The 25,120-nt window shown below is 39.3% G+C and overlaps 1 protein-coding gene across 4 annotated transcripts in view; it reads left to right on the forward strand.

Moving 5' to 3' along the window:
• The window catches only part of SPIN1 (spindlin 1), a 47,250-nt gene that overhangs the window by 15,108 nt on the left and 7,022 nt on the right, over positions 1 to 25,120 (forward strand). For all 4 annotated transcript variants that reach the window (XM_080373044.1, XM_080373046.1, XM_080373043.1 and 1 more), the window contains 2 exons: positions 17,692 to 17,917; positions 22,090 to 22,138. In XM_080373044.1, the coding sequence (XP_080229170.1) occupies positions 17,866 to 17,917; positions 22,090 to 22,138 (101 nt within the window). In that variant the 5' untranslated portion in view covers positions 17,692 to 17,865. The remainder of the gene's footprint in view (positions 1 to 17,691; positions 17,918 to 22,089; positions 22,139 to 25,120) is intronic.

Genomic DNA, 25,120 nt, shown 5'->3' on the forward strand with positions numbered 1-25,120 from the left:
CATTGAGTCTCTTAGCCAACTATTAGCAGATCTAGTTGTGACCTTGCTAAGAAGTGAGGCAGATCAAATAAGAAACTTAGATTTAAATCAGTCTAATATTAGACAAATGCTCAATACCTAGCTTTATGGTTGATAAACCCTAAAAAACAAACTAAACCTGCAAAGCTTTCTGGACTATATCTTTATAGATAACTTAAGCTTTCTTTTGTTTTCTGAGTTAATGTTATTTATGTATTCTTAAAGTGGCAGGCCTGTAGTTGTCCTTTACCCCTTAAGCCTGGAGGGAATTTTAGTAAACTAATTTTATTTAGTGTGAGCCTAAACTTCAAACCTGTAATTGGAAAGAGATTTTTTTTTTCCTTACTGGATTCTAGTGTGTATGTAATTTCCCACTCCCAACCATTTTTACCTCAGGATTTTCATTTGTCTTTAATTTGTCAGTTTGGTTTTGTCAGTGCCTTTTTTTCTTTTTTCTTTTCTTTTCTTTTCTTTTTTTTTTTTCTTCCCCCACCCCCCCTGTGTGTGTTCATGACTAGCTTTTCTCCCTTTCAGGCAAAATCGTATGCCTATAGTTAATTGTAACAATCATCTGATGTGTTGATAGCTGGTCTAGCTTAGTGAAAGTGTAGTGTTACCACTGTGCTTATTTCTAATCAGCCAGTATGACTTGAGGTTTAGCATGTAAAGATTAGTGCTCATTGGATGTTAAATACCATAACCACTGATGTACAGTTGCATTAGTGGTGGGCTTTAGGCCTTTCCTGGTCTTTTTGCTTTCCCTGAAGAACTCCAGGAACATACAGAGCAGCACATAATTAAACGTAATGAAGAAGGCTTTGATCAGATGTTCCCAAACTGTTTCTGGTTGATTCAAAGACCCAAACAATGCAAGAAGCCTTGATCTGTGAACTGCTGTGCTAGGTCAGCCAAGATGATAATCTCTTGCAGATGCACCTGTCTGTTCATCAAGGGAAGATTCAGAACTTCAAAAACCTCTGGACAGAGGTGAGCTAATTCCTGCACAACAGTACTGGTCTGAATGTTGTATCCTCTGATGGGACTTCTTTCTTGGATGAAAAACAAAGCATGTAAAAATACACCTTTCTTCTGATGAAAGCAAAGTTAATCATCCCCTTTCCATCTTTTTTAATTCTGCACGTGGAAAAACTAGCTGGCCTCTGGTTAGCTTATTGGGTAGCAGAGGGGGGGGAGTCAGTTTTGTGTATCTGTACTTCCAGTGCTATTGCAAAGGTCACTTGGTGGATCATGTACACATGTAGGTGTGACAGAGGCTGCAAGTTCAGAGAACTGTATTCTGGTTATACCCAACACAAAACAAAGTATAAAAGTGAGGGTTTTATATTGCTTTCACTTTAGCGACTTCTATCCCTGACAGATAAACAAGGCTGCAAGTTGAAAGATTGTTATGGAGCTGTGCTAGAATACTCTGTGGACAATTAAAGGTTCACAGATTTTACTGAAGTGTATTTCTGTTTATTTCCACAATTTTCTGCCATTGTGAAGGATCATTCTTCTATTAGTTTGGAGTTCTTCTCTGAACAGTTTAAACAGCAATGTCAGTCACTAATGGGTTGGAATGATGCAAATTTGTTTACAGTTATTTGTAGGGATTTCTTTCTGTTGAGCTAACATTAGCTTCCAGTAACTGCTTGTAGGTCTTTTACCACTTTTTAGGAAACAGATTTAAAAACCTGGTAGTGTATTGTTGCACATCTTTGGATTGTTCTGGTCATTAGAGCTAATAAGCAATGCTTCATTGCTGCCTGAGGATGAGAGCTGTCCAGTCAGTCACTGCTGTTAAAAGCTTGTGAGGGCAAGATGGAGGAGTTCTTGCTGTTGAAGTTCATTGGGTTAATCTTCTCTGTGTTCATGATGCAAGTATTGAGGTATGCTTATGGACACTTGTAACATGTGGTGAGTTTTCAGGTGTCTTTGTATACCAGATTGCCTATCTGGAAATATGTCATTATCTCATCGGTATTTACTCACGGGGTTTGCCTTTTTTTTAATTACGGTAATTTTGTGCCATAAGGATCTGTAACAATGTTTACAAGAGTTTTTGTGAATTTTGAGAAAGAAAATGTGTAATCTCTTGGAACAGAAATGTTTTTCTTCAGTATAGTGAAGTATTGTGAGGGCATTTTATCAGACCAGAGACTAATTTCATCAATCGGCTCACTATCTTAAGATCAAAACATTGCTTAATTTAACCTACTTATGGAATCTGTGAGTATGATAGATGAATTCTAGGTGTGCGCTGAGAGGTTCATTTTGTTAGGAAGGTTATTTTCTTCAGCTGTAGAAGATTATTGTAGATGTAACTTGTTACATGGTTTCTGGGGGAGTTCTGATAAACCGCCTATAGCATGTCCTTGTATTAGTTTACATTCAAGTTCCACTAGTGATTTCAAAGATAAAACGGAAGCACGGTAACAAAATTCAAGAGAAGAATTGTAGGCATCATACTTTAAAAATAAAAATGGAAAGTACAGAGGAATAGTAAATAGAAAACACAAGATGGAAAATATGCTTTAGCTGTAATGAATTTAACCTACTGTCAAGAAAACAGCTTGAAATAGATGATCATTTTGAGGAATTTTTAAAGGCCTATTTCCCTAAGATGCGACTTTACTATACATGTTACAGAGAGAGGGAAAGCACTCCTGTATACTGAAGGCTTCAGATAGATAATAACTCAGGAATATTTGGGAAAATCTGTAGACTAATAATGTAGACATTTTTAGGAAAACTGTTGCTTTGGTTTTGTGTGAGTAGGTAACAATTGTGTTTTTTTAAAGCTAGTAAAAGAAAATGCTGATAAACAACTCTCAAACTGTATTTGAGTTTTATTTGTGGGGGCTTTCGTTAGAGTTTTTTTGGCATAACACTTTTTTTATAATGATGTGGGCTATATCGATCATGTCGTTAGAAACTTGTTGTTCTTCCACTGTTCGCCAAAAATTAGTTATGTTTTTCTTAAGTCATATGAAGAATTATAGGCTGTGATGAATTCATCTTACTTTGAGGGCCAGTATTATAATATGCTATTAGGTCACTGACTACCTACATATTAGTAGAATCAAGTGTTAAAGACTTGTAAGAGAAGAAGTAAAATTCACCAACTTGTCAGTGAAGTTGTAATTTTAATTGTCAGCGTCCTGGGAAATTAAGGGAAGAGAAAGCAGAAGGATATGTTTTCAATCAACTCTTACAGCAGAGACATAGTCAGTCCCCAGCTCCATCAGTACAGAAAGGCATCCCTTTGTATTACTTCTCACAGAAACAAGATCACATTAAATCCCTCTTGCCTTTTCCCGTTGTTTGTACTGGGTTAGTAGGAGACCTCAGCAAAGGAACTTGATTCCAGCCGGCTTTACAGGTGGACAAATGTAGATGTGATGTAAATGGAGAGTTTTAAAACATGCTTGCGTAAGTTGGGTGTTAAAACTGGTGATCTGGAGAACCTTTTGGCGTTGACATTTAAGCCTGGAAAAGTTAGCTTCTGATTTAGAGGACTAGCAAGACACCCAGCCTTACGTGTGATTTATTTTGTAAAGAGGTGCAATTCACATGCCTAAGGCTGAATTACAATAATTTTTCATTGGGGGAGGGGGAATCAGCATTGTGGTATATTGCTAGTGGAACTACTAGTTACCGTGAGGAATACTTGTGCTTCTGAAGGCCTTCTAGGAACAGCTGTAATTGTAGAGAAGCTTGAGATGGATTTTGCAATACTTCGATCCTATTACAACAAGCACAAGAGGGACATGCTGAGTTGCTGAAAAAATGGGGCCAAGTGTTCAGTGCGTGGTTCACAGCTGGAATATTTGGCCTCTAAAGGGATATTGACAGTCTGAAGCATTTCTAATACCAGTAGTTTTTGTTGTCAAATGTTGTGTGCCATGTAGAGCATAAAAAGTAATGTATTACTTGTGATAGAAGGTAGTTTTAATGAGAACTGTTCCTGCTCTGAAACTTCTTTAGCGGCAGAAAACAGGGAAGAAACTCCTGTGTAATTAATAGTCATATACTTACATATCTAAACTGTTCCAACAAAGCAATGTATAGTAACAAGGTCAGAATGAACAATATTAAGGAATGGATTTTGTGCAGATCTACAACTGATAGCCTTAATTATTTTGCTGACTTTAACAATAAAAATAGGAAACCTTTTTGCTCTTTCTCTAGAAATGTTGGTTACCTCACTCAGTATACCTCAAGACTGTCCCTTGCTTAATGTATGCACAGTGCTTATCTGCCTTATGTGATAACCGTATTTTGTGTTCAGTGAAGTTGGCAAAGTTCTATCAGGGTTTAGAGCTGTTGCACCTTTTAAACACGTAAGGTGAAGAGGTCATTTGAATTAACTGTTACGGTTCTTTCTTCTGCTGTACACAGTTGAGTATGCATGAATACATATGCTTGAAATGCATTCTGACCAGTGCTTGTTTTTATCCTAAATGTTTCCTGCCGAACAGTGAGGAAACTCAACAATTTTCAGTTTTGTATTCACTCATCAAGAGAGAAAGGCTGGTGAAGTTAGGGCTAGTAAAGTGTTTGGCAGGACTTTGCCTCTTAACAGTATTAACTAATACAGTTTGATTTGCGTAATTTGAAAAAATTACTTATTTTAAACTGGAAAGAAATTTAAAAAACGCTTCCAAATCCTGTGCACCTCTTTTGTTCTTGAAGTTGTGGCTAATAATATAAGATCAAGTGTGTGAGCTGTTGAGTTTTATGTATTGTAATGGAAAATATTGCCCTCATTTAAAATACAAACACAAAAATTTGGATAGCTTAACTAATATTTTAAATAGTATTTTAATAACATTTTCTTTTTTAAAGTTCAAAAGTAAGAAATTGCAGTTTACTTGCTTATGTGTGTCCTTTGTGTTGTAGTTGGCTGGCTAAAACTGTTGAATACTTAACTGAAATTTATTTATGACTTGCCAAATATCAGTTAAAGTTTTCTGACAAACATGGTTCATTAATGAAGATTTGGTACTTCACTGCAGTGACTGTTGGTGAACTAAGAGTTGACAGTGCTGGAAAGCATAATCAGCTTTGGAGTTTTGTAAAGGTGGTAGCTGATGAGCTGAATTTCATCTGTAAGCTTTATATTATTTGGGTGGCCTAACAAATATAATTGTAAATGAGAGATGATTGGGTGGAATGTGAAAAGGGACCACTGGTTCTAAAACTGTGGAGAAACATCCAGCCTCTAAAAAATGATGGAAAGAACAGTGTTGAAAGAGCTGGTCAGAATACATTGGTGTAAGATTAGGGATTAGAAATGGCTTCCTTTAATTTCGTTTTGGACTGGTAGGATGATAGTGTGGTTGGGATATGTATTTAAAGAAGGTATATAAGAACTTTGTGTTACTGGGGGACAGTGGTGCTGTGAGTCAGTGGTTCTGTCTGCCACAGAATCGTGGTGTTAGGGCTGGAAGGGACCTCTGGAGGTCATCTAGTCCAACCCCCACTAAATCAGATTCACCTAGAGCAAGTTGCACAGGATCATATCCAGACAGGTTTTGAACGTCTCCAGAGGAGGAGACTCCACAACCTCTGGGCAGCCTGTTCCAGTGCTCTGGGCTCTGGACTCAAAGTAAAAAAAGTTGAATTTCCTTTTTTTTTTTTTTTTTCAGATGGAACTGCCTGTGTTGCAGTTTGTGCCCATTGCCCCTTTTACTGTTGCTGGGCACTACTGGAAAGAGTCTGGCCCCATCTTCTTGGTACTCACCTTTAAGATATTTCTATGCATTAACAGGATCCCCTCTCAGTCTTCTTCTCCAGGCTACACAGGCCCAGCTCTCTCAGCTTTTCCTCATCAGGGAGATGCTCTAGTCCCCGCATCATCTTCATAGCCCTCCACTGAGCCCTCTCCAGTAGCTCCCAGTGTCTCTTGAACTGGGGAGCCCAGCACTGGGCACAGCACTCCAGGTGCAGCCTCACCAGGGCACCTGCTGGCCACACTTCTAATGCATTCCAGGACCCCATTGTCCCTCTTGCCCACAGGGTCACACTGCTGGCTCCTGGGCAACTTGCTGTCCACCAGAACTCTCGGGTCCTTCTCTGCAGAGCTGCCTCCCAGCAGATCAGCCCCAGCCTGTGGTGGTGTGTGGCGTTGTTCCTCCCCAGGTACAGGGCCCTACACTGCCTTTGAACTTCATTAGGTCCCTCTCCACCCAACCCTCCAGCATGCCCAGGTCTTGCTGAATGGCAGTGCAGCCTGCTGGGGTATCAGCCACCCTCCCAGTTTCATGTCATCAGCAAAGTTGCTGAGGGTACACTGTGTCCCTTTGTCCAGGTCATTGATGAGTAAGTTGAAGTATGCTGGAAGCTACTTCATGTTCAAATTTGGGAGGGCTTGTTTGCAATTGCTTTCAACTGCCTGAGATCGGACATTAATTAAAGACTTGCATATCTTATTCTGGATGCATGCTTTAAGCTCTTCAGAGTGAACTTGTAATACAACTTAATCAAAATGGCTTTATTATCTTAATGATAGTAAAACTAGTAAAAAATACTTTTCTGCAGAAAGAACTGTAGCCTTCTTGTTCCAATACTTGAGACTTTAGATCAAAGAGATGAAACTGAAGAGTATAAAGAGTGTGTATACGTATCTTTGATAAGGACGCAGCGTGTTTTTACTAAAAAAAAAAAACACCTAGTGGACTACTAATGAAAGACATCAACTCTGAACAAATAAGCACTGGGCAATTCCTGTTCATGCATACTTAGCAAAGACTCACTGGGGGTTGGCAGCAGAACTCCTTAAGTCCCCGCCTATGTTTTCTGTCTATCCAGCATTGTGTGGGCTGGATAGGATTGCAACCGTAATTCTGTAGCATGTTGTTTGTTGTGCTGCTGGAGATGACAACTGAGACTTCCTCTGTTTGTATTCTGTGTTCTGCTTTATGCAGTGTTTGTTGTTGACTGAACTGTGGAGTTTTTCTGAGGTGATGGATCAAAGTTTTTATTTGTGACAAGTAGACCTCAGTGAGAAACTAGAAACCATAGAGAAGCCTGTACTGCAGCTAGTTTTAGAAACAGGCTGGGACAGAAAAAAATGCTGCAGTGATCCCAAGAGACCATTGATATGAGGAACTATGTAAAAAAGTAGCTGAGCAACTGATTGAACTGGTTGCTGTCAAATGACTGGAGGAATTTGTGTAAAGCAATGGTAAAGTGTCTTAGCTGAAGTCAGGGAGAAAAGGATAACGCAGAAAGAGTGTAAGGCAGTGCTTGGGAAGTAAGGTCTTTCAAGTTTAGAAAGAACAGAAAGACTTCCAGTTTGCTTTAATTCAGGATTCTGGAGTGGCAGATAGCTTTAGAAACTACAGTAGGGTGACAAGTGGTTTTGACAGATACGAGACCTAGGCAATCTGGAAGGGTAACTGATGCATAATAAAGTGGGCAGAGCCAGGCAAGCTAGGTGCTGACAGTGGCACAGACTTCTTAACCTGATACCCTCAACAGAAGGGCTTGAATGTTTTTGTGTGGTATGAATAGCCACTTCTGGTTTGCACTGATGAAGGCATATCTCAGCTCTAAAACAGTTGTTGTACATGTATATAAAATGTTATGAAATGTGAGAAGAGCAGAGCTCTGAAGAACATGGAAAGAATTAATTGTGGTTTTATAAAGAAAGCCATATGTGATTAGAGTGAAGCAACTGTAATGGGTGTGCGACTTTGCCTTTAATATTTGTTTAACTCTTACTAAATAGCAATGCCTTGTGTCCAGTTCCAAGGATGCTACTAGGAAAAAAGTTCATAATTTACATGCATTAGAGTAAAAGAAAAATTTCCCAGAGTTCTGAAGAATTGTTTTTTTTAAAAAAAAAAATAGAAGCCTTTTTTGACTTGCAAAGCAGTGTCTGTATGCACAAAAGTTGGATTTAACCTTGATACTTCCAGGGCTTGATTCTGAATTGTACTTCAATGTAACTTCTAGATATCGTTCCAATATTTTAGATTGTTTTCAGGATACAGTGTATTGTATGCCGCTTCTTTGCGTTCTGTTTAGTTTGCATATTCTTTGAGCAGATTTGTATTGCTCTGAAATACGAAATCTAAGTGAAATATAAGTATTAGTTACATTGTTATCTTGGAGTTTCAGCAGCTTGGGTTACAACAGTTCATATTGCAGTTCTGTAATTTGATCATGGGCTGTGTTTTATAGTGTTTGTAGTAGCACAGAATTTGCTGCAATAAGATCAAGGGGAAAATGTCTTAGTTCTAACGTAGGTTGTGAAGCAAGCTTCTCTATCAGATTTACTTGATCAAAAATATGATTTTGGGTTCTTGTTCCCACTTTCTTTTAACAGCTCTTACTGTCCTAAAAGAATCTGAAGCATAGTTCTAGGCAATTTTGAATGTATAAGGCAATTCTGATATAACCCAAGTGATGAAGTGTAGTTATAAAATGTCTAATAGTATCAGTGTCAAAGTTGTCACTTAAAATTATTTGGCAGTTGCATTTTGCTGCTGCACGTAGTGTTGATGACACTGAGGCATAATGTCAAGCCTAAGAGAACATTTACAGGTCTTTCTATGTTAAGTGGTAGAAACATCCAGCTCAATTTCTTAACTTCTGGGTGGCAGTCTCTCTAGGGTAACTACTAATTCTGCGTAGCGCTTTCTTCATATCTAGGCATGGTACTCTCTAAAGGTAGTCCTCTCACCATTTGTGAGGGCAGCAAGAAAATAGTTGTGGCTCACTTTTAACAGTTAGTGCACTTCAAACTGATCTGTTCTATCCTTAATCCTGTAATCCTTATCCTGTGATCTTAAATTCATGTTAGAAAAGAAATCTTTCTATGGGAAGGCTTTTTATGCATTGATCTCATAGCTCTGTAGCCTAGAGTAGGGTTTCATTACCATAACTGCACATTAAAGCTTCCCACACAGTGATTTCTTGAATTATTTGGACAGACACTGGAGAGCTAATTATGGAATTTCTTACAGGTTATGAGATTCCTACCTAACTTTTATATGCAGGAAACTCTAGAAGATACTTCTAAGTCTCTGATGGATCAGGTTTCAACTTCTGCTTTTGTTTGTGAAGAATCTTTGGACAGTTTGTTCAAAGGGCTTTTTTTCCTGCCCCACTGAAGAATAAAAAGAAAAACTAGGCTGGTAGGTAAACACCAGTTCTCTTACATGTTTGCACATAGTTAAAAGTGATGTTCCAATATACTGAAAGTGTGAACATCCACATGAAAGGCACTGCAAAGGAAGAAAGCCAGATATTCTTTCCAAGGGGAACCCAAATGGCAGCTGAGAACAACAGTATTCTACAAACAGATGAAGATTGGTGGAAAGGAGGGAAAGAAGTAGTATGAAGGGCATGTAGACTGCAGTACAACATATGTGCCGATCTTTGGCTGCTGTTACGGTCAATAGTTACTGCTGACTATCTATAATAGCTTTAATCTAGACCGGGGAAAAAAAGATGGTAAATTGAAATGTATCTGTGGTACTTCTGTACAGTTGTTCAGATAGCTGTTTGTCAGACAGTTGTTAGGCTTTGCCAGGCTAACAGCTGACCTGCTAGTTCAGTTACCTCTGGGCAGTTTGTCTTCGACAGTTTACCATTTACTCTCTGCTTCCATATGTGGTCCACTGAATAAAATCTTCGGTGTAAATGTAATGTATTTCATGGAGAAACCCTTGGAACTGTGTTTATGGTACCACTTGTGGAGACTGCCACTTGTTGAGGCCAGAACCCCACATTCATGTTGGATATGGAGTTTACTAAATACAGAGGGGCAGCATAAAATACCAAGCTAGTCGGATAAGAATGAGATGACATCACCATAATCTTAGTTGACCAGAAAGTCTGAAATTGTCTTTTGATTGCAGTAGGGTTTAGACACACTTTAGGAAGTGCCACCATGGTATACTTCTAAAAAATAGTTCAATTCTAGATGCTTAAACTTTTAAAAAAGTAGTTCTTACTAGCTGGAGAGACTTTACTTCATTTAGTGCTTCATTTCTAGACAGCTGAACTTCATAATTAATTTCAGTGGTGTGGCACTAGGCAGATCCATGAACTGTGGTCTTGGGTTGGAAAATGTTTGGGAAATCTTGCATTTTATGATTGTTCTTCCACTATGGATTTTAGTTATTTTAAATTTGCAGTGCATACTTCTGTGAATATTTGATAAACACCCTACCCTTCATTGTAGGGTGCTTAGAATTCACTACCTAAAATTGATTTCTCTCCCAGTAATCCAGGGTTTTTCAAGGAATAGGTGCCAGCAAAATAGCCAAACAGGATCTAATGTGTTCTCACTGCAATTTAGAGCAGTTGCCAAGGGCCCTAGTGTCAAGTGATTACTCTGGGTTTTGGTTTGGTGTTCTGCAGGAAGTGAAAAACCCTACTTGGTTTCAGGTGGGGTTTTTTGTGTTCCAGGCTATGGATGGATGGATGGGTGCTCTAATGCAGACAAGAACACACTTATGCTTTACCTTGCACCTCCCACAATACCTGTGTAAGCATAAGGATAACGCAGACAAGGCTAAAAATTATTTATAAGCTTTTGGAGGAAATAACATCTTTTTAGCATTTAACCTGTAACAGTTTATTTAAAAAAAACAGAAGTAGGTGCATTCTGATGTGCAGGCTGAGAATCCTGTGCTCTTCTGCTCTCTTTGCTGCTGCTTTTATTACAGTTTAGAACTGTAGTGCGGAAGTTGTGAAAACTAGTCTTCCAAGATGATACTGTGATGCTGGAAGGGTGGTCATTAAGTCCCTGAAATTAAAGATAAGCAAATTTGTTTAGAATAGCTTTATAATACTGGCTCTAATGAAGTTCTAGATGCTGCTTTTACAAAGTGGCTGAATTATACACTGTCGGAATTTATTTCAAATTACATCCATTGCAAAAAAATCTTAAATGCTAATCTGGATTAAGTGAGACAGGCTGCTTTAATGATGTATGACCTGAGGAAAATGCAGTGGAAATAAGGAACAGACTATAGTGTTGTTTCAGTAACAGCTATGTTTTGCTAGTTCAAGAGGAAAACAACAAGCATGGATAGCGAACATTGGAAACTATACTTCCAGGATTTCTCTCTGGCTGTTATTTCCTTTTATTTTTTTTTTCCTCTTTTTGTGTGTAAGAAGTTTGAATGCAGTCTTTGAGAGTGGCAATTTGCATGTGGTCTTGTAAAACTATACTAATGCTTCAAGTTAGCAAAGTCAATTAAAAAAAATATTCCTTATTTCACCCAAAATACCATCTCTGTCTTTAGTAGAACTATGGTAAGGACATGTGCTGAAAAGATGGTTTAGACAAAAGCTGTTGAAACCGTTGCATGAGATAGAAGGCTTCTGAGTAACTAGTATCCTTTGTCAAGCTACTTATCTAACTCTGAACCATTGGGATAATTCTTAAAAATAATATTACTGTTGATAGTTTTTCTTGTACTATAGCATTTTCAATATTTTTTAGGATTCCTAAATTATGTCTGCTTCCTATAGGCTTTATGCTATAATATGAAGTTCTTGTCTTAGGACTTACCAGCAAACCCTTTTTTGCTCTGTAATGATCAATAGTATGTCCATTTGTTTATGCTAAAGTGTTTTAATAAATAATTATTTATAAAAAGAAACTGCAGTGTGCCGTCTCTTGCATTCTGTATTGTTAACACAAGGTTAAAATACAGGAGTTTGCTGAAGGGTTTAAACAGTTTTATTCAGTTCCAGAGTTAGAAATTACCGTAGTCTGATCCCTAGAATCCCGAGTTTGTGCCTGTGCTGGTTCCTCTTTAGCAGAAACTGTACAGCATTTGCAGTTCCATTCTCAACAAAAGTCACTTTAATAGACACCCTATCAACAAGACATAATTTGCACAAACTAGAGATTCTTTCAGTCTTCTGCTGAATAATCTGCAGTTGCATCACTGTAACATCTGTAGTGAGTTTGCTTGACAAGGTTTTGATAGGGGGAGGGGGAAGGACACAGGGGTGACTTCTGTGAAGAGATGCCAGAAGCTTCCCCCATGTCTGACAGAGCCAGTGCCAGCCGGCTCCAAGATGGATCCACCGCTGGCCAAGGCCGAGCCCATCAGCGATGGTGGTAGCGCCTCTGGGACAGCGAATTTAAGAAGGGGAAAAATATCTGCACAACCCAAACTGCAACAGTAGAGAGGAGTGAGAGGATGTGAGGAACAGCTCTGCAGACACCGAGGTCAGTGCAGAAGGAGGGGCAGGAGGTGCGTCAGGCACCAGAGCAGAGATTTCCCTGCAGCCCATGGTAAAAGCATGGTGTGGCAGGCTGCACTGCCTCAGCCCATGGAGGTTAACAGTCGAGCAGATATCCACCTGCAGCCTATGGAGGGTGCCTCGCTGGAGCAGGTGGATGGACCTGAAGGAGGCTGTGAACCTATGGGAAGCCCGTGCTGGAGCACATTTGCTGCCAGGACTTGTGACCCTGTGGGAGGGACCCACGCTTCTGCAGTTCACGAAGAACTGCAGCCTGTGGGAAGGACTCACCTTGGAGAAGTTCATGGAGGACTGTCTCCTGTGGAAGCGGACCCCATGCTGGAAGCAGGGGGAGAGTGTGGTGAGCAAGGAGTGGCAGAAAAACCTGTGCCTTTAGGGGGGAGGACGTAGAGAAGTCAGGAGTGAAGTTGAGCCTGGTAAAAAGGGAGGTAGTTGTTGGGGGAAGGTTGTTTTTTAAGCTTTGATTTTTAGTTCTCATTATCCTACTCTGATTTGAATGGTAATTAATTTTCCCCAAATCAAGTCTGTTTTGCCTGTGACAGTAATTTCTGAAGGATCTCCCTGTCCTTATCTCAACCCATGAGCTTTTGTTATCCTGTCCAGCTGAGGAGGGGAGTGAAAGAGCAGCTTTGGTGGACACCTGGCATCCAGCAGGGTCAACCCACCACACATTGTAGTGTAAAGGTAACTTGAAATTTAGAATTTCATTTATGGGTTTATATCCATCATAGAATCAAGACAATAGTTTGTGTGAGAAGGAACCTCTAAAGATCATCTAGTCCAACTCCCCTGCCATGGGCAGGGACATTTTTCACTAGATGAGGTTGCTCAAAGCCCCTTCCAACTAAATACATGTACATTTGTATATATGCACACACAGTTTCATGTCAGTACCACTTGCTTCCATACAACTGTATACACAATACATCTACCGGTAGGGGAAAAACTGCAAAGGTTGTCATAGGGGAGGGATGGTAGTATTGATTTGGGGTCTTTCAGCTCATAAATCTGTAGTTGAAATGTATTGCTCTTCATGGTTGTCAGCTGTAAATAATTCGGTGTTCAGAGTTTACATACTTAAATCTCTCCTCTTAGAAATCAGATGTCAACTACCCACAGAAAATCCTAGTGATAGGATAAAGAAAGTTAATATACTGGTTGAGCCTCAAGGGTACTTGAAAATAAATTTGCAGTTTGAGTGCCTGAATTCTTATACAACAGCAGTGTGTTTGGGGCTTTTAATTAGGGAAGAAGAAAACCAGGTAACTCAAACTAAAACCAGGCATATATTTTTATTCCCCCGGTTGTTTAGGGGAGACTTTTAATGTTATGGTTGTCTTTTGGAGAGGGGGTGCAGGGTCCTCCCTCTTCATGTGGTAAGACTTGGGGAGTCTAGCACAAGCTTCATCCCACTTATTAGTGCTAAAACCATGGTACTACTTCAGCTGAAATACGTGCCAACAGTTCTGAGTTGAGTTATGGAAACCAAAATAGTACTTGCCAAGGAATATCTTCAGCTGGTGCATTTCATTTGAGAATGACTGCTTCCACAGAACATCCTTGTGAAGCACGGTGTTGTGCTGGTCCTCCACTGAACAGCTGTCAGTGCAAACTTAGAGCAGGGGAGTTGCGTGCAAGAGAAACGGGTATCGAAGTGAAAATGTCAGAGTCCAGCAGGTGGTGCCAGAAGGCCTCCTGACTACTAGCTCTGAAAGCAGGAATGGTTGGCATCAGAGGGCTTGGAATCTGAATTTGCAGCTCTGTATTTAAGAGTTAACGAGCGACACATGCTATTATCCTCACCTTCCAAAATTACACCTCTAAAGCAATGCCTCAGCAAATGTTCTGTTACTATTTCCTTCTGTGTTAATGGTGGTGAAATTTAGATAAAATCTTCAGGAGTGAAGAAGCACTTGGTGGTTTTGGTGCCATTAGCATCAGTTGTCACAACTGTGTTTTAGTGCTCCTGACATCCCTCTTCCATGGATAGTAGGGTCTTGAAGCTTTCACTAGAATACTGGGAACAACATTGTGCTCTGTGTTGCAGTGAAATGCGTGTAATTTGGTGGAAAAAGAAGCATGAATGTTAACAGAAGGTTAAGCTAGAGAATTGTTTTAGGTGGTTACACTTATTGTTACGGAGTGAAAAGCTCACATAAAAACATTTTAATGTTTCTAAACAAATGAGTTTACAGAAAGGGTTAAACTGGTTCACAGTGAAAGCTACAGTCTGTGTGCATGCTGGGTTTTTCTCCTTTTGCCTTTATACTGCAAAAATAACTTCTTAACACAGCTTTATTTTTTCTGTCTTAATATTGTGTCTTCCTCCCTACTCTGATAGTAGGATTGTACTATTCTTACTAAAACTGGTGTGACTGACAATTTGTAGGGCTTGCATTTTCAGTCTAACACTTCACTTCCTGTGAAACGCTCCATAGTAATTGGAATACCATCAGACAAAGTAGTCATCTGATTTCCACAGTGTTGTTCTAAGATGGTTTGTAAAAACAAAAAAGCAAAATACCTGGGGTGGTGAGTAGTTGCAGCTGATAAGTCAAAAGAATACCTGTCTAAGTGAAACCTGCAGCTGTGCTGCTGGTGACCTGTACTGTCAGGTGTTGGGTAAACCAGTGCCGAACTGGTAGGCAGTGGCACTTACCTTGTCTTTATAGACTGCCAGTAACTTTCAAAAGATCAGTATAACTTGTGTTGGACATGCCACTTTGAACCCAAAAAAGCTGCTAGTTTTTGCTATATCTGCTGTCAACAGAATTACCCTAAAAAATTGCTTGTTTCCTAAGTTATCTTATATACATCCAAACAAGGAACATCTGCTCTTCCTTAACAGTATAGCTTATTGCTACTGCATGGTTTGAATTTTTCTACTTTTATGTGGAATGTGACATTCTTCAAGGCTTGTAATAAAAGGTTTTGCATTTTGAGTTAATTTTTTTCTTGATTTTTTTCTGTATTAAGAATTTAAGATATTTCCGTAATGATATTATATCTGTTGTTTTGTCACACATCATATTTAAGAATTCTAAGTTTTATGCATTTTGGTTTATTTGTAATGAAGTAAGCGAGACTTCGTTACATATGCTTTAAAAGTCAAGATATTCTCAAAGTATATCAGCTTATTTTCAGAAGATCAAGTTCTATCCCTCCTTATTAATATCTTTAGAACTGTCAGTATGCAACTGAAATGTAAACTGAATTTAGAATGCTAGTTTTAGGAAAACTCAAGCTTCATTTGTTTTCAGCAAAAATCTTGAGTGAATCTTTGAATTAGCAACAGGTACTGGCTTAGTTTCTAGAAAATCGGTTTGAGCTGGTGAATCAGGTTTTGACTTCAGTAGCTTTGTGTCCTTGGGTTCAGATAGCACAGTGAAACATTTCATTAACTGGTAGCAAATGAGCTGTGACTTTAAAAGGATTAGGAGGTAGCTTTCTGTTTTAGAGGTATGACTTCAAATTTGTGGCGTAGTAATGATTGGGCCATACCATAGGGGGGAAAAAAGTTAACTGGTAGAAAACCACAGTGTTTGTGGTGTTTCAGTTATCTTTGTAAACATAGCTGCTTAACAATCCTTTATATTTTTGCCATCAATTGGAAATCTTGGGAAGCAGGTGAGTATACAACACAGGCAGGTGTTATGAAGTATTTACAGCTTCTTGAACTGCAAAAGTGTATGTTAGTTTCAAAATCAGAATGATTTTCAGTCTGTAGTTTGGGTGGCTGTTGTTTGGTTTATGTTTTTTGGGGACTTGGAGGTAGTGGTGAAGCAGAATAATATAATAATAGATTATAGTTGAATGTCACCTGCTAACTTCCCTGGAGGAAAAATTGGACCTGTCTTGTATGCTTATTCAGTGTGCGTGAGACTGAATATGGTAGTGTATCACAGCAGTGCTCTGAATTCGGTTTAATTATCAGTGATGCTTCTGTACTAATGTATTTTAATCCATAGTAAAATAGTTTAGTAGGAAAAAACATCTTTATGCCGTGTTCTATTAAAGTTGTTAGGCAGGCTTCCTGTTGTGTTTTCAAGTGCTTTATAAAAGTTGATTATTGCTGCCCTGGTATCATTCAGCATTGTTGTGTATACACTAGTAGATTACAGGAGGAGATGAAATGTGGAACTACTAAGTTCCTGTAAATGAATTTCTAACTTCAGTTTCACAAATCATTAGGAATTCCTGACTGAATGTCTCAAGTTAGCTCTTCAAAACATAGTATAGATCTTTCTAAAACCTGGAAGTTACTGAATCTTATGTCTCCCTATTCCTGATTTTTCCTAGGAGTATTTCTCTGCCTCTGTGTTCTCAGAATTTAATGGGTGCAATTCATGGAAGAATTGACAAGTGCTAGATGTAAATGTGTTTTTTCTGCATATCAATTTTACCATACCTCAAGGCATGTCCGTTTATGTTCCCTTATTCAGTAAGGCAGGAGCAGAAGCCGCACATTTTCCCTCAGCTGGGTCACTAGTTGAGTGCATTCCTCTGTTTTTAATCCCTGTATGAAAATTGACAGCAGGTTCCAAACTGAAGTAAAAGAGGGAAGACCAGCACTGATTTACAGGTTACAGAGAACATGACTGCAGTGATTATATTACTTAAGGAAATTAAACTAAAAGCACAACCAGACCTCTCTTGTTTTAACCATGTGCAACACTGCAGTAATAGATTAATCTTGATAAATGTTTCCTGTCCAAAACCGTTAGTCTGAAATAAGTTAACCTGTAATTCTTCGAATTTTCGTGTGATACAAGTTGCTGTAATTAAATCCTGAAAAAGACTTTAAAAAGTTGTCCTCACTTATCTCCCTCATCTACAGGAATGTGATGACTAAATGTTTTAGGCATCTGATGAGTTTAGGCATAGAGAATCTGCCAAAACTTGTGCACATCTTCTATGAACCTGACTTAACCAAAAAAATTGGTGGCTTGAGCAGTCCTTGGAATGGAATCAGTGGTTTTCATAACTTTGTGTTGGATTTTTTCAACAGACTTTTAAACTTAGCAGAATAACTTTGCTTCATATATGTGGGGTAAGGGTGTTTTGTTTCTAATAAACAGAAATAGTTGATTTGTGCTTTACCTCTGGTGAAGGTAGTACAGTTTCTTACAAAGTAGTAGTCATTCTTCCATGTACTAACCTCAGTGGTTTTTCAGAAGAAGCTTTCCTTTCTGTACATAGTTGACTTTGTGATATGGAACTTGCTTGTGAATGTGAGGCAATAGTAACAACCCTGATATTTATTTTGCTTTATTCTTGCCTATATACCCTCTGTTTGTTGACTGTTCAGAGTAACAGAATGTGAAGGAACTTCCTGTTGAGTATAAAAAAAAACCATTAAAGTGAAACAAAATATTTTTATCTTAACCAACTCTCAAATCAAACTATTTACACTTTACCTCTTTTGTTTTTCAGAGTAGTGTAATTGAATGTGCATCTTCTACATTCGAGGAAGGACAAATTCATGATTGAATGGTGGATTAATAAGTAGCTGTCTTATTCCAAGAGTAAGAAGATATCCTGGGAGTTGGAAAGAACTGGATTTTCACCCTAGTCCAGCAGCTTTGCTGCTCACTTAAACACAGATGAATGAAGACCCCATTTGGAAAATCACCAGGTCAGCGGTCCAGAGCTGATGCAGGTGAGTTGTTTCTCTGGGTGATTTGTTTGGTTGTAGCGGGTAAAAAGTGTACTTACTTTATAATTTTTTTTAAAACTATGTTAATGGTTTTGTGAGGGTGTTATCATTCCTATCTAAAAAGAACATAGACTATTGTTACAGAAGCTGATGAATTGAAAAGGCATGCATAATTTTAATTTAGCAGAACAGATTATATATTATAATGCAGTTTTACTAGAACTGTAAGTTACGTAGAATTCTAAAAAGGAACAGAATCAATGTTGTAGGATTACATTGACATATTAAGGGGAAAATATCTCTGGTTCATCTTAGTGCTGGAATGTGAACAAATTTATTCACATATTTATAATTTTGAGTAAAACTCTTCATGGTGTTTTAGAAGCTGATTAGCTAGTAAAAGAGAATCTGTTGAAAACACTACAAAAAAATGGAAATGCTGCTGCTGTGAGTGCTCCCTGAACTGAAATAGGTTAGTCAAATACTTTAGAACAATTTTTTATTCAGAGAAATGCAGAACATGAGTAAGTGTTCACCTCTTAAGACTAGTTAGGCTTATTCAGAGTTTTGCAGCTTGAAAAACTAATGAATCTCAGTCAGTCTTGTGTGCTTTGTAGGAAGGGTTATCTGCAATGATGGAAAAAAAGCATCAAGTGACCAGTGAAGAGTTGTTAGTAGGGTGATACTTGGTCCTATATAAATTAAACTAGACTCTTTCTTTGGCTGTGCGTTCTGCCTTGTCTGGTGTGGGACAGGAACTAGAAGCTGTTATTTGCAAGTTGTACTTCTTATATAAATGCAGTTTAATTATTTGGTCTTACAACAATCAGAATCTGCAATTGGGATTATTTGCTGTAATAAATTGCATGTAAGGCTTAATTTTTGAAACCCAAATATTTCATATGTCATTACAGCTGGAAATGCAGGTTCCTGAGGATTTGGTACAAGCTTGAGTGTTGTAAACATAAGATGTAATACTGTTTCAATTCTGCCATTTCTGTAACTGTATGTCCTCTCAAATTTTTCATTTAAACATGAAAAGATTAAAATATGTATAAAGCCTTTGAAGGTTAATGGTTGACTCTTGTGTGATGCTACTACTATCATGAAAGTTTTCAACATACATATTCAAAGGTATGCTTGGAACATGCATATAATGTTACGTTTAAAAGAATTGGTTTGTTTAGACCTATAGAGAAACTCTGTAGGTGTTAGTTTAAGTATCCAGAGTTGAAACTCTGAACATGTTTGTACATACATGTAAGACACTAGTTACACGTGTCAGTCCAGCACACTGATCAGGTTCTTCTAGATATTGCGGTCAAGGAGGCTTTAATATTTTCATAGCAACTGAAGACATGCAATTGGTTCTGATTTAGCAGAGTAATGTACTGAAATCACAACACAATTGTAATACAGCAATTGCACTGACAGTTGATGGTGTGAGCTGCCTCCCTGCCTTTTATCCTGAGCCCTGTAAAAACCCATATGGCTGGCCCATGACTGATCAAGCATCTCTGCGCTGTAGTGCCCAGGAGACTTGGCAGCTACCTGTCCTGACCTACAAGACTCAGATTTGCCTAGCTAGCATGTCTGAGGTGGCAGATTTCAGCATGGTGATTTGCTGCTCTTGAGTACGGTCCCACCACCATCTCCCTTGCCCACCTCCATCCCTCCCCAAAGGCTGACAGGGAGCTGCCTGGCCCAGCAAGACAGCACAGCCCCACGGCAAGTCTGCATGTTGCGGTGCGGGGTCTGTAGGAGAATCCCCAGTCCTTAGTACCAGAGGCTCCTCCATTGTGAGGGTAACCTGACTTGCTCCTTTTCCCATAAACAAACAGGCCATCCATTCTAGGGGTGAATCTCCCTGTTTAGCTGAAAATCTAGTTTGGAGATCAGTTAACTAACCCTTAAGAAGATAAAACATCTCACAAGGGGATGCATCTGGTGTTTGCTCAATTTTTATCATGGAGGCAACCACTGTGAAGTTACATTCTTTCCCTGGATCATGTGAAGAATAGCCATGAGTGTCATGGTTTAGCCCCAGCTGGCAGCTAAGTGTCACACAGCCACTCAGTCACCCCCACCCCCTACACCTCTAAACAGTAAGGGGCCTGTCTGCAGGCAGTCTTTTCACTACCCCTCCTTGCTCACAGCCCAAGTCACCTCTCTTAGGCTTTTACTCATGATTAAAGTGCTAAATCAGAATTTCCAGTATTATTGAGCTCTTTAGTACTTACATTCACTCTGTCATGTCACAGGCTGTCATGGTCATGATGCAAGATAGTGTCAAGAGTCCCATCTCTCTTCTGACCAGGTTCTCTTACATATTGCACACAAGGAGGGTTTAATAATACTTTTTTTTGAAGTATTTTCAGACGTTGCACTAGTTTTTGATTTAGCAAAATATTACAACCATAAAATCACCAGTAATTAGCAGAATATAGTAATAGTAATTACAATATACAGTTACATCTCAATACAAATGTGATTCTGTTTACTGATCTCTTAACATACTCGCATCACAGCATTGGGTATCCCTAGCTGCTGGGAAGGAATACATGGGTTGGAGCCAGCTCAAGGCTATTGCTCTTCTCAAAACTCTTTTTCCTCATCATTTGGTTTTTATGTGCTCGTTAGGTTGAGATGGGTATATGCTTCTCCAGTGCTGGTCTGGGTAACTCGGGAATATGTACCCCTTTTTAATTAAAAGTTACATGGCCAGTTGATTTACTTAACTGTTGTAGCTGATCAGTCATCTCAGCTGTTACAGCTGTTTTCCTAGAACAAAGACCACACAGGTCCCTGTTGCATCAGGTTCAGCATTCTTTTTAGTAGTTGTGATCAGTCCCTCCCTGTGTTCATCCCTGAGCTTCTGTTTTGGGTTGTGTGGCAAGGTGGTGGTGCTACAGGGGTGGCTTATGTGAGGAGCTGCTAGAAACATCCCCTATGTCTGACAGAGCTGATGCCAGCCAGCTCCAAGATGGACCCACTGCTGGACAAGGCTGAGCCTATCAGCAGCAGTTGTAGCAGCTCGGGGACAACATATTTAAGAAAGGGGGTAAAAAGCTGCTGGGGAGAACAGTAGCCAAAAGAAGGGAGTGAGACCATGTGAGAGCAGCAACTCTGTAGACACTCAGGTCAGTGGAGGAGGGGAGGAGGTGCTCCAGGCACCAGAGCAGAGATTCCCCTGCAGCCTGTGGAGAAGACCATGGTGAGGCAGTTGTTCCCCTGCAGGGTAACAGTGGAGCAGATACCCACCTGCATGCTGGAGTAGGTGGATGCCCAAAGGAGGCTGTGACTCCATGGGAAGCCCATGCTGAAGTAGGCTACTTGCAGGACCTGTGAAGGGAAGAGCCCACACTGAAGCAGGTTTGCTGGCAGGACATGTGACCCCATGGGGGACCCCCACTGGAACACTCTGTTCCTGAAGGGCTGCGCACTGTGGGAGGGACCCACGCTGGAGCAGTTCATGAGGAACTGCAGCCCATGGGAAGGACTCACACTGGAGAAGTTAGTGGAGGACTGTCTCCTGTGGGTGGGACCCCACACTGGGGCAGCGGAAGCATGTGGGGACCCTCCCCCTGAGGAGGAAGGAGCAGCAGGGATAGTGTGAGATGAACTGACCGTAACCCCCAATTCCCCATCACCCTGTGCCACTGGGGGGGAGGAGGTAGAGAATTCCAGAGTAAAGCTAAGCTTGGGAAGAATGGAGGGGTGGGGAAAGGTGTTTTAAGATGTGTTTAAGATGTGGTTTTACTTTCTCATTATTCTACTCTGATTTTATTGGTAGTGAATTCAACTAATTTTCCCCAAGTTGGGTGTTTTGCCCGTGATGATATTTGCTGAATGATCTCTCCTTATCCTTATCTTGACCCAGGAGCCTTTCATTAGATTTTCTCTCCCCTGTCCAGCTGAGGAGGACAGTGAGGGAGCAGCTTGGGGGCCACCTGCTGTCCAGCCAGGGTCAACCCACCACATCTTCATGAGCCTGTAGCCTGAGTCTGTCTGCAGAGCCTTCTCCTTTTGTAGCAGTTCATTGATCAGTCTTAACATGATGTGTTTGGATTCTTTACAAGTTGACATTCAAAAGGAAGACTTTTGTATAAGATGGCTTTTCTGACATTATATGCACACTTTATTTTTCAGTAATTCCAACGTTGTTTATATTGTAGGTCATGCAGGAGTGTCTGCCAGCATGATGAAGAAAAGAACTTCCCACAAGTAAGTTCTTAATATTTTTACTGAAGTATAGCTCTCAGTAATCTGTATTGTTCCGCTCACTTTGTTGTTGAAAATCATGTGGAGTAATACTCAAGTCTGCATATGTGTGTAGTCAGGCTTTTAATTCTTTCAGGAGGGTGGTAGGGAAAAATGCCCCACAGTTAAAGTTTTAGATATTGATTTGACTGTTAATATGTAATTACTCTTGAATACAATTCTGTAAGCCTTTCTGGAACTCAGAGAGAAGGAGTTGCAAGCCAGAAATTAGCCACATGTGCTGTAGGATATATCTCTGTTCTCTGGCACAGAGTTCATGCATTGTCACCATGCCAATAAAAACTGCAGATCATGCTTACTGGTAACGCAGTCTGAAAGTAAGCTTAGAAATATCTGATCTTGTATTCACTACAACTGAGTTTTGGAAAGGATTTTTCACTTTTCTAAAATAAAGAATATACTGAAATATTTCTGTAATGAAGCTGCTATTTGTGTGTAAAGGATACTTGCTTATCCTACACATTCATGGAACATATTTTTCCCTCTACAACATTTTTAAATAGTAGCAGCTGACCATTGGTGAGTAGCTGTGTGAAAACAGAGGTAATGTTATGGGCCTAAGTGATCTTAGTGTCAAACAGTGAGATACCGTATCTGGCTATATCTGGAGAAATCTAAGCTGGGTAAGTGTGAAACTTAATAAAATGTTACTAGTTGTATTTCAAGTATAAAGTTGTAGAGTGGTGCATCAATCAAAAGTGATTTGTTTGGCAGGTGTATTTTCCATGATTAACATAGTTAATCACTGCTAACAGTGTTAACTGTTTCCCAGAGACAACACCTGATGTAAAACTACTCTAGTCCCTTCCACCAGCTCGTCATTATCCATTCTTGTCTATCTTCATAGAAGGCAAAGAGAAACATTTATTTGTCTAGGGGCAGGTAGAGTTGGTTAAAACTTAATTTCTCTTGTTCTCTTTCAACCGCTCAGAGAAAGGAGTGTATGATGGGAAGACTATCAGAGGTGGGTTGCCTTTTGTACTTGAGGGTGGCTAGATTTGTCTTTATTGTTGTGTTAATATACACTTATTTAAATACCTAAATAGGCTGTAAATTTGTTAGCATAAAGGCTTTTACGGGGCATAAGAAGTTTTGATCATAAGTGATAAAATTCTGAGGCACTTAAGCATCCAGCTTAATTTTGTGTTAATTTAGCCTAGTTCAACTGTTTATTAATTATTTAGTAAAGGGGTTTTGTACCAAACAAAGATGATTTCTTGTGTGCTGCTCACTGACTTGGCTGAGAATAAGGTAGAGTAGCAGAGAATTGTTTATGTTCATAGTTTTTCATAAATGAGTAGGATGTGAATGATCATATGCTGATATGACTCTGAGCCATTACAGTAGACCATGAGTTAGTAATGCATACTTTGCCACCGATTTAGTAATATATTTAGTTCTCCTCATTTAAAGAAGAAGAGGAACAAGCCTACTGTCACTCAAAGGCCGTCAATGAGATTTTCAAGTAGGTTCAGAATGTTTACAGCAGAGGAAGAAGCCAAGTGGATTTAACAGGGCATGACACAGGACTTGAGGATGTGGTAGAATGAGCAGTGTGGATGAGTCTTCTGAACTCCTCTTTACTAAGTGATAGTTAAGCCTTTTGGAAATGGTTCCAGTGGTTATAGGGCAGTTCTTCCAAGTGCTCTGTCAATGTGTAGTGGTAATCTCTGCTAATAATGAAGCTGACCTCACTGGCATCTGATCAGTCGGTAATCTCCGTGATCTCATTTTTTCCATCTTTGATGCATAAGGAAAGAGTACAAGAAATAGTTTAAGCCAATCCTTTCTTCATAGGCTCTCCAGATTTTTTGTAGTTGACAATTCAACAACTTTGAGATGCAGGTTATACCTGCAATTTAAGTACAACTGAACTTAAACATTTTGAAAATCTGATCCTACTTCAAGCTAATGTGTAATCTTCGTTCCTGCAGCATCTGAAGATGAGATTCACAACTCAATGATGGCTTTTGAGGGAGTACAGAAAGTATTTTAAAACTTTTGCCTCAACTAATGTGCCTCATAATCTGAGTATTGTGAAAGGTAGCTAATAACAATTCTCTCATCACTATTGTGCTATTAATGATAGTCTGTAATAAGATCACAATTGTCATAAGTTTTGGGTCCTATTTTTAATAACTTTTCTACTTAGCAGAATGAAAGACTTGAAATTGTACTGACCATTGCTGCTGTTACTGCATTTATATGGTTTTCCTTCCTGTTCTTCACAGTTGTGCCTTTTTTGCACATCTGAGGCATATGGTTTTCTTTCACCCTTCTGTTTTTTTCCTTAGTTCTACCCTGTGGTGTTTTTCTGAAATGAGATCATCAGGAAAAAACAAAAACAACCAACCAACGACCAAACCTAAATGGATACTTTACTTGATATAGGTTATTCGGAATTCATGTTCTCCTTTTTACAAATGCTGGTTTGTGTTTTAAGCACAACTCTGAAGTAACAGTTGATATTTCTGCTACCAGTCCTGGTACAGTTCTGCACTACATCAGTTTCTTTGCTAGCAGCTGCCAAATAAAAGTTTGTGCGAGGACCATATAAATACAACTTTTAAAATCTGGGAAGGTTTCTCTCCGCCTGTGTAGTCTTCAGAAAGTTTCTAAAGTATCTGGTTCTGATAATAAAACCTTTTCATGTAACTAGGTTTTACTTACCAGTTTACTGCCTTTAAGATAAGGAAGAAGATCTGAAACTTTTGGTGATTGAAGGGCCATTTACAATTAGGATGTGTCTGATGTGTCAAGAGCTATTTCCAAGACTTGCTATCTTCTGGTGTTCCTGGCTTCATGTTTTACATGCCTAGGAAAATTGTTACTCAATCATCAAGAGAAAATCTTCATGGAATTTTAAAGATAATTCTAATGAAACTGAAGGGAAAATGATGTTGGGCCTTCTGGACCATAGAAGGC

The sequence above is a fragment of the Falco punctatus genome (assembly GCF_963210335.1).
Source record: "Falco punctatus genome assembly, chromosome: Z".
In the NCBI taxonomy this organism is placed as follows: Eukaryota; Metazoa; Chordata; class Aves; order Falconiformes; family Falconidae; genus Falco; species Falco punctatus.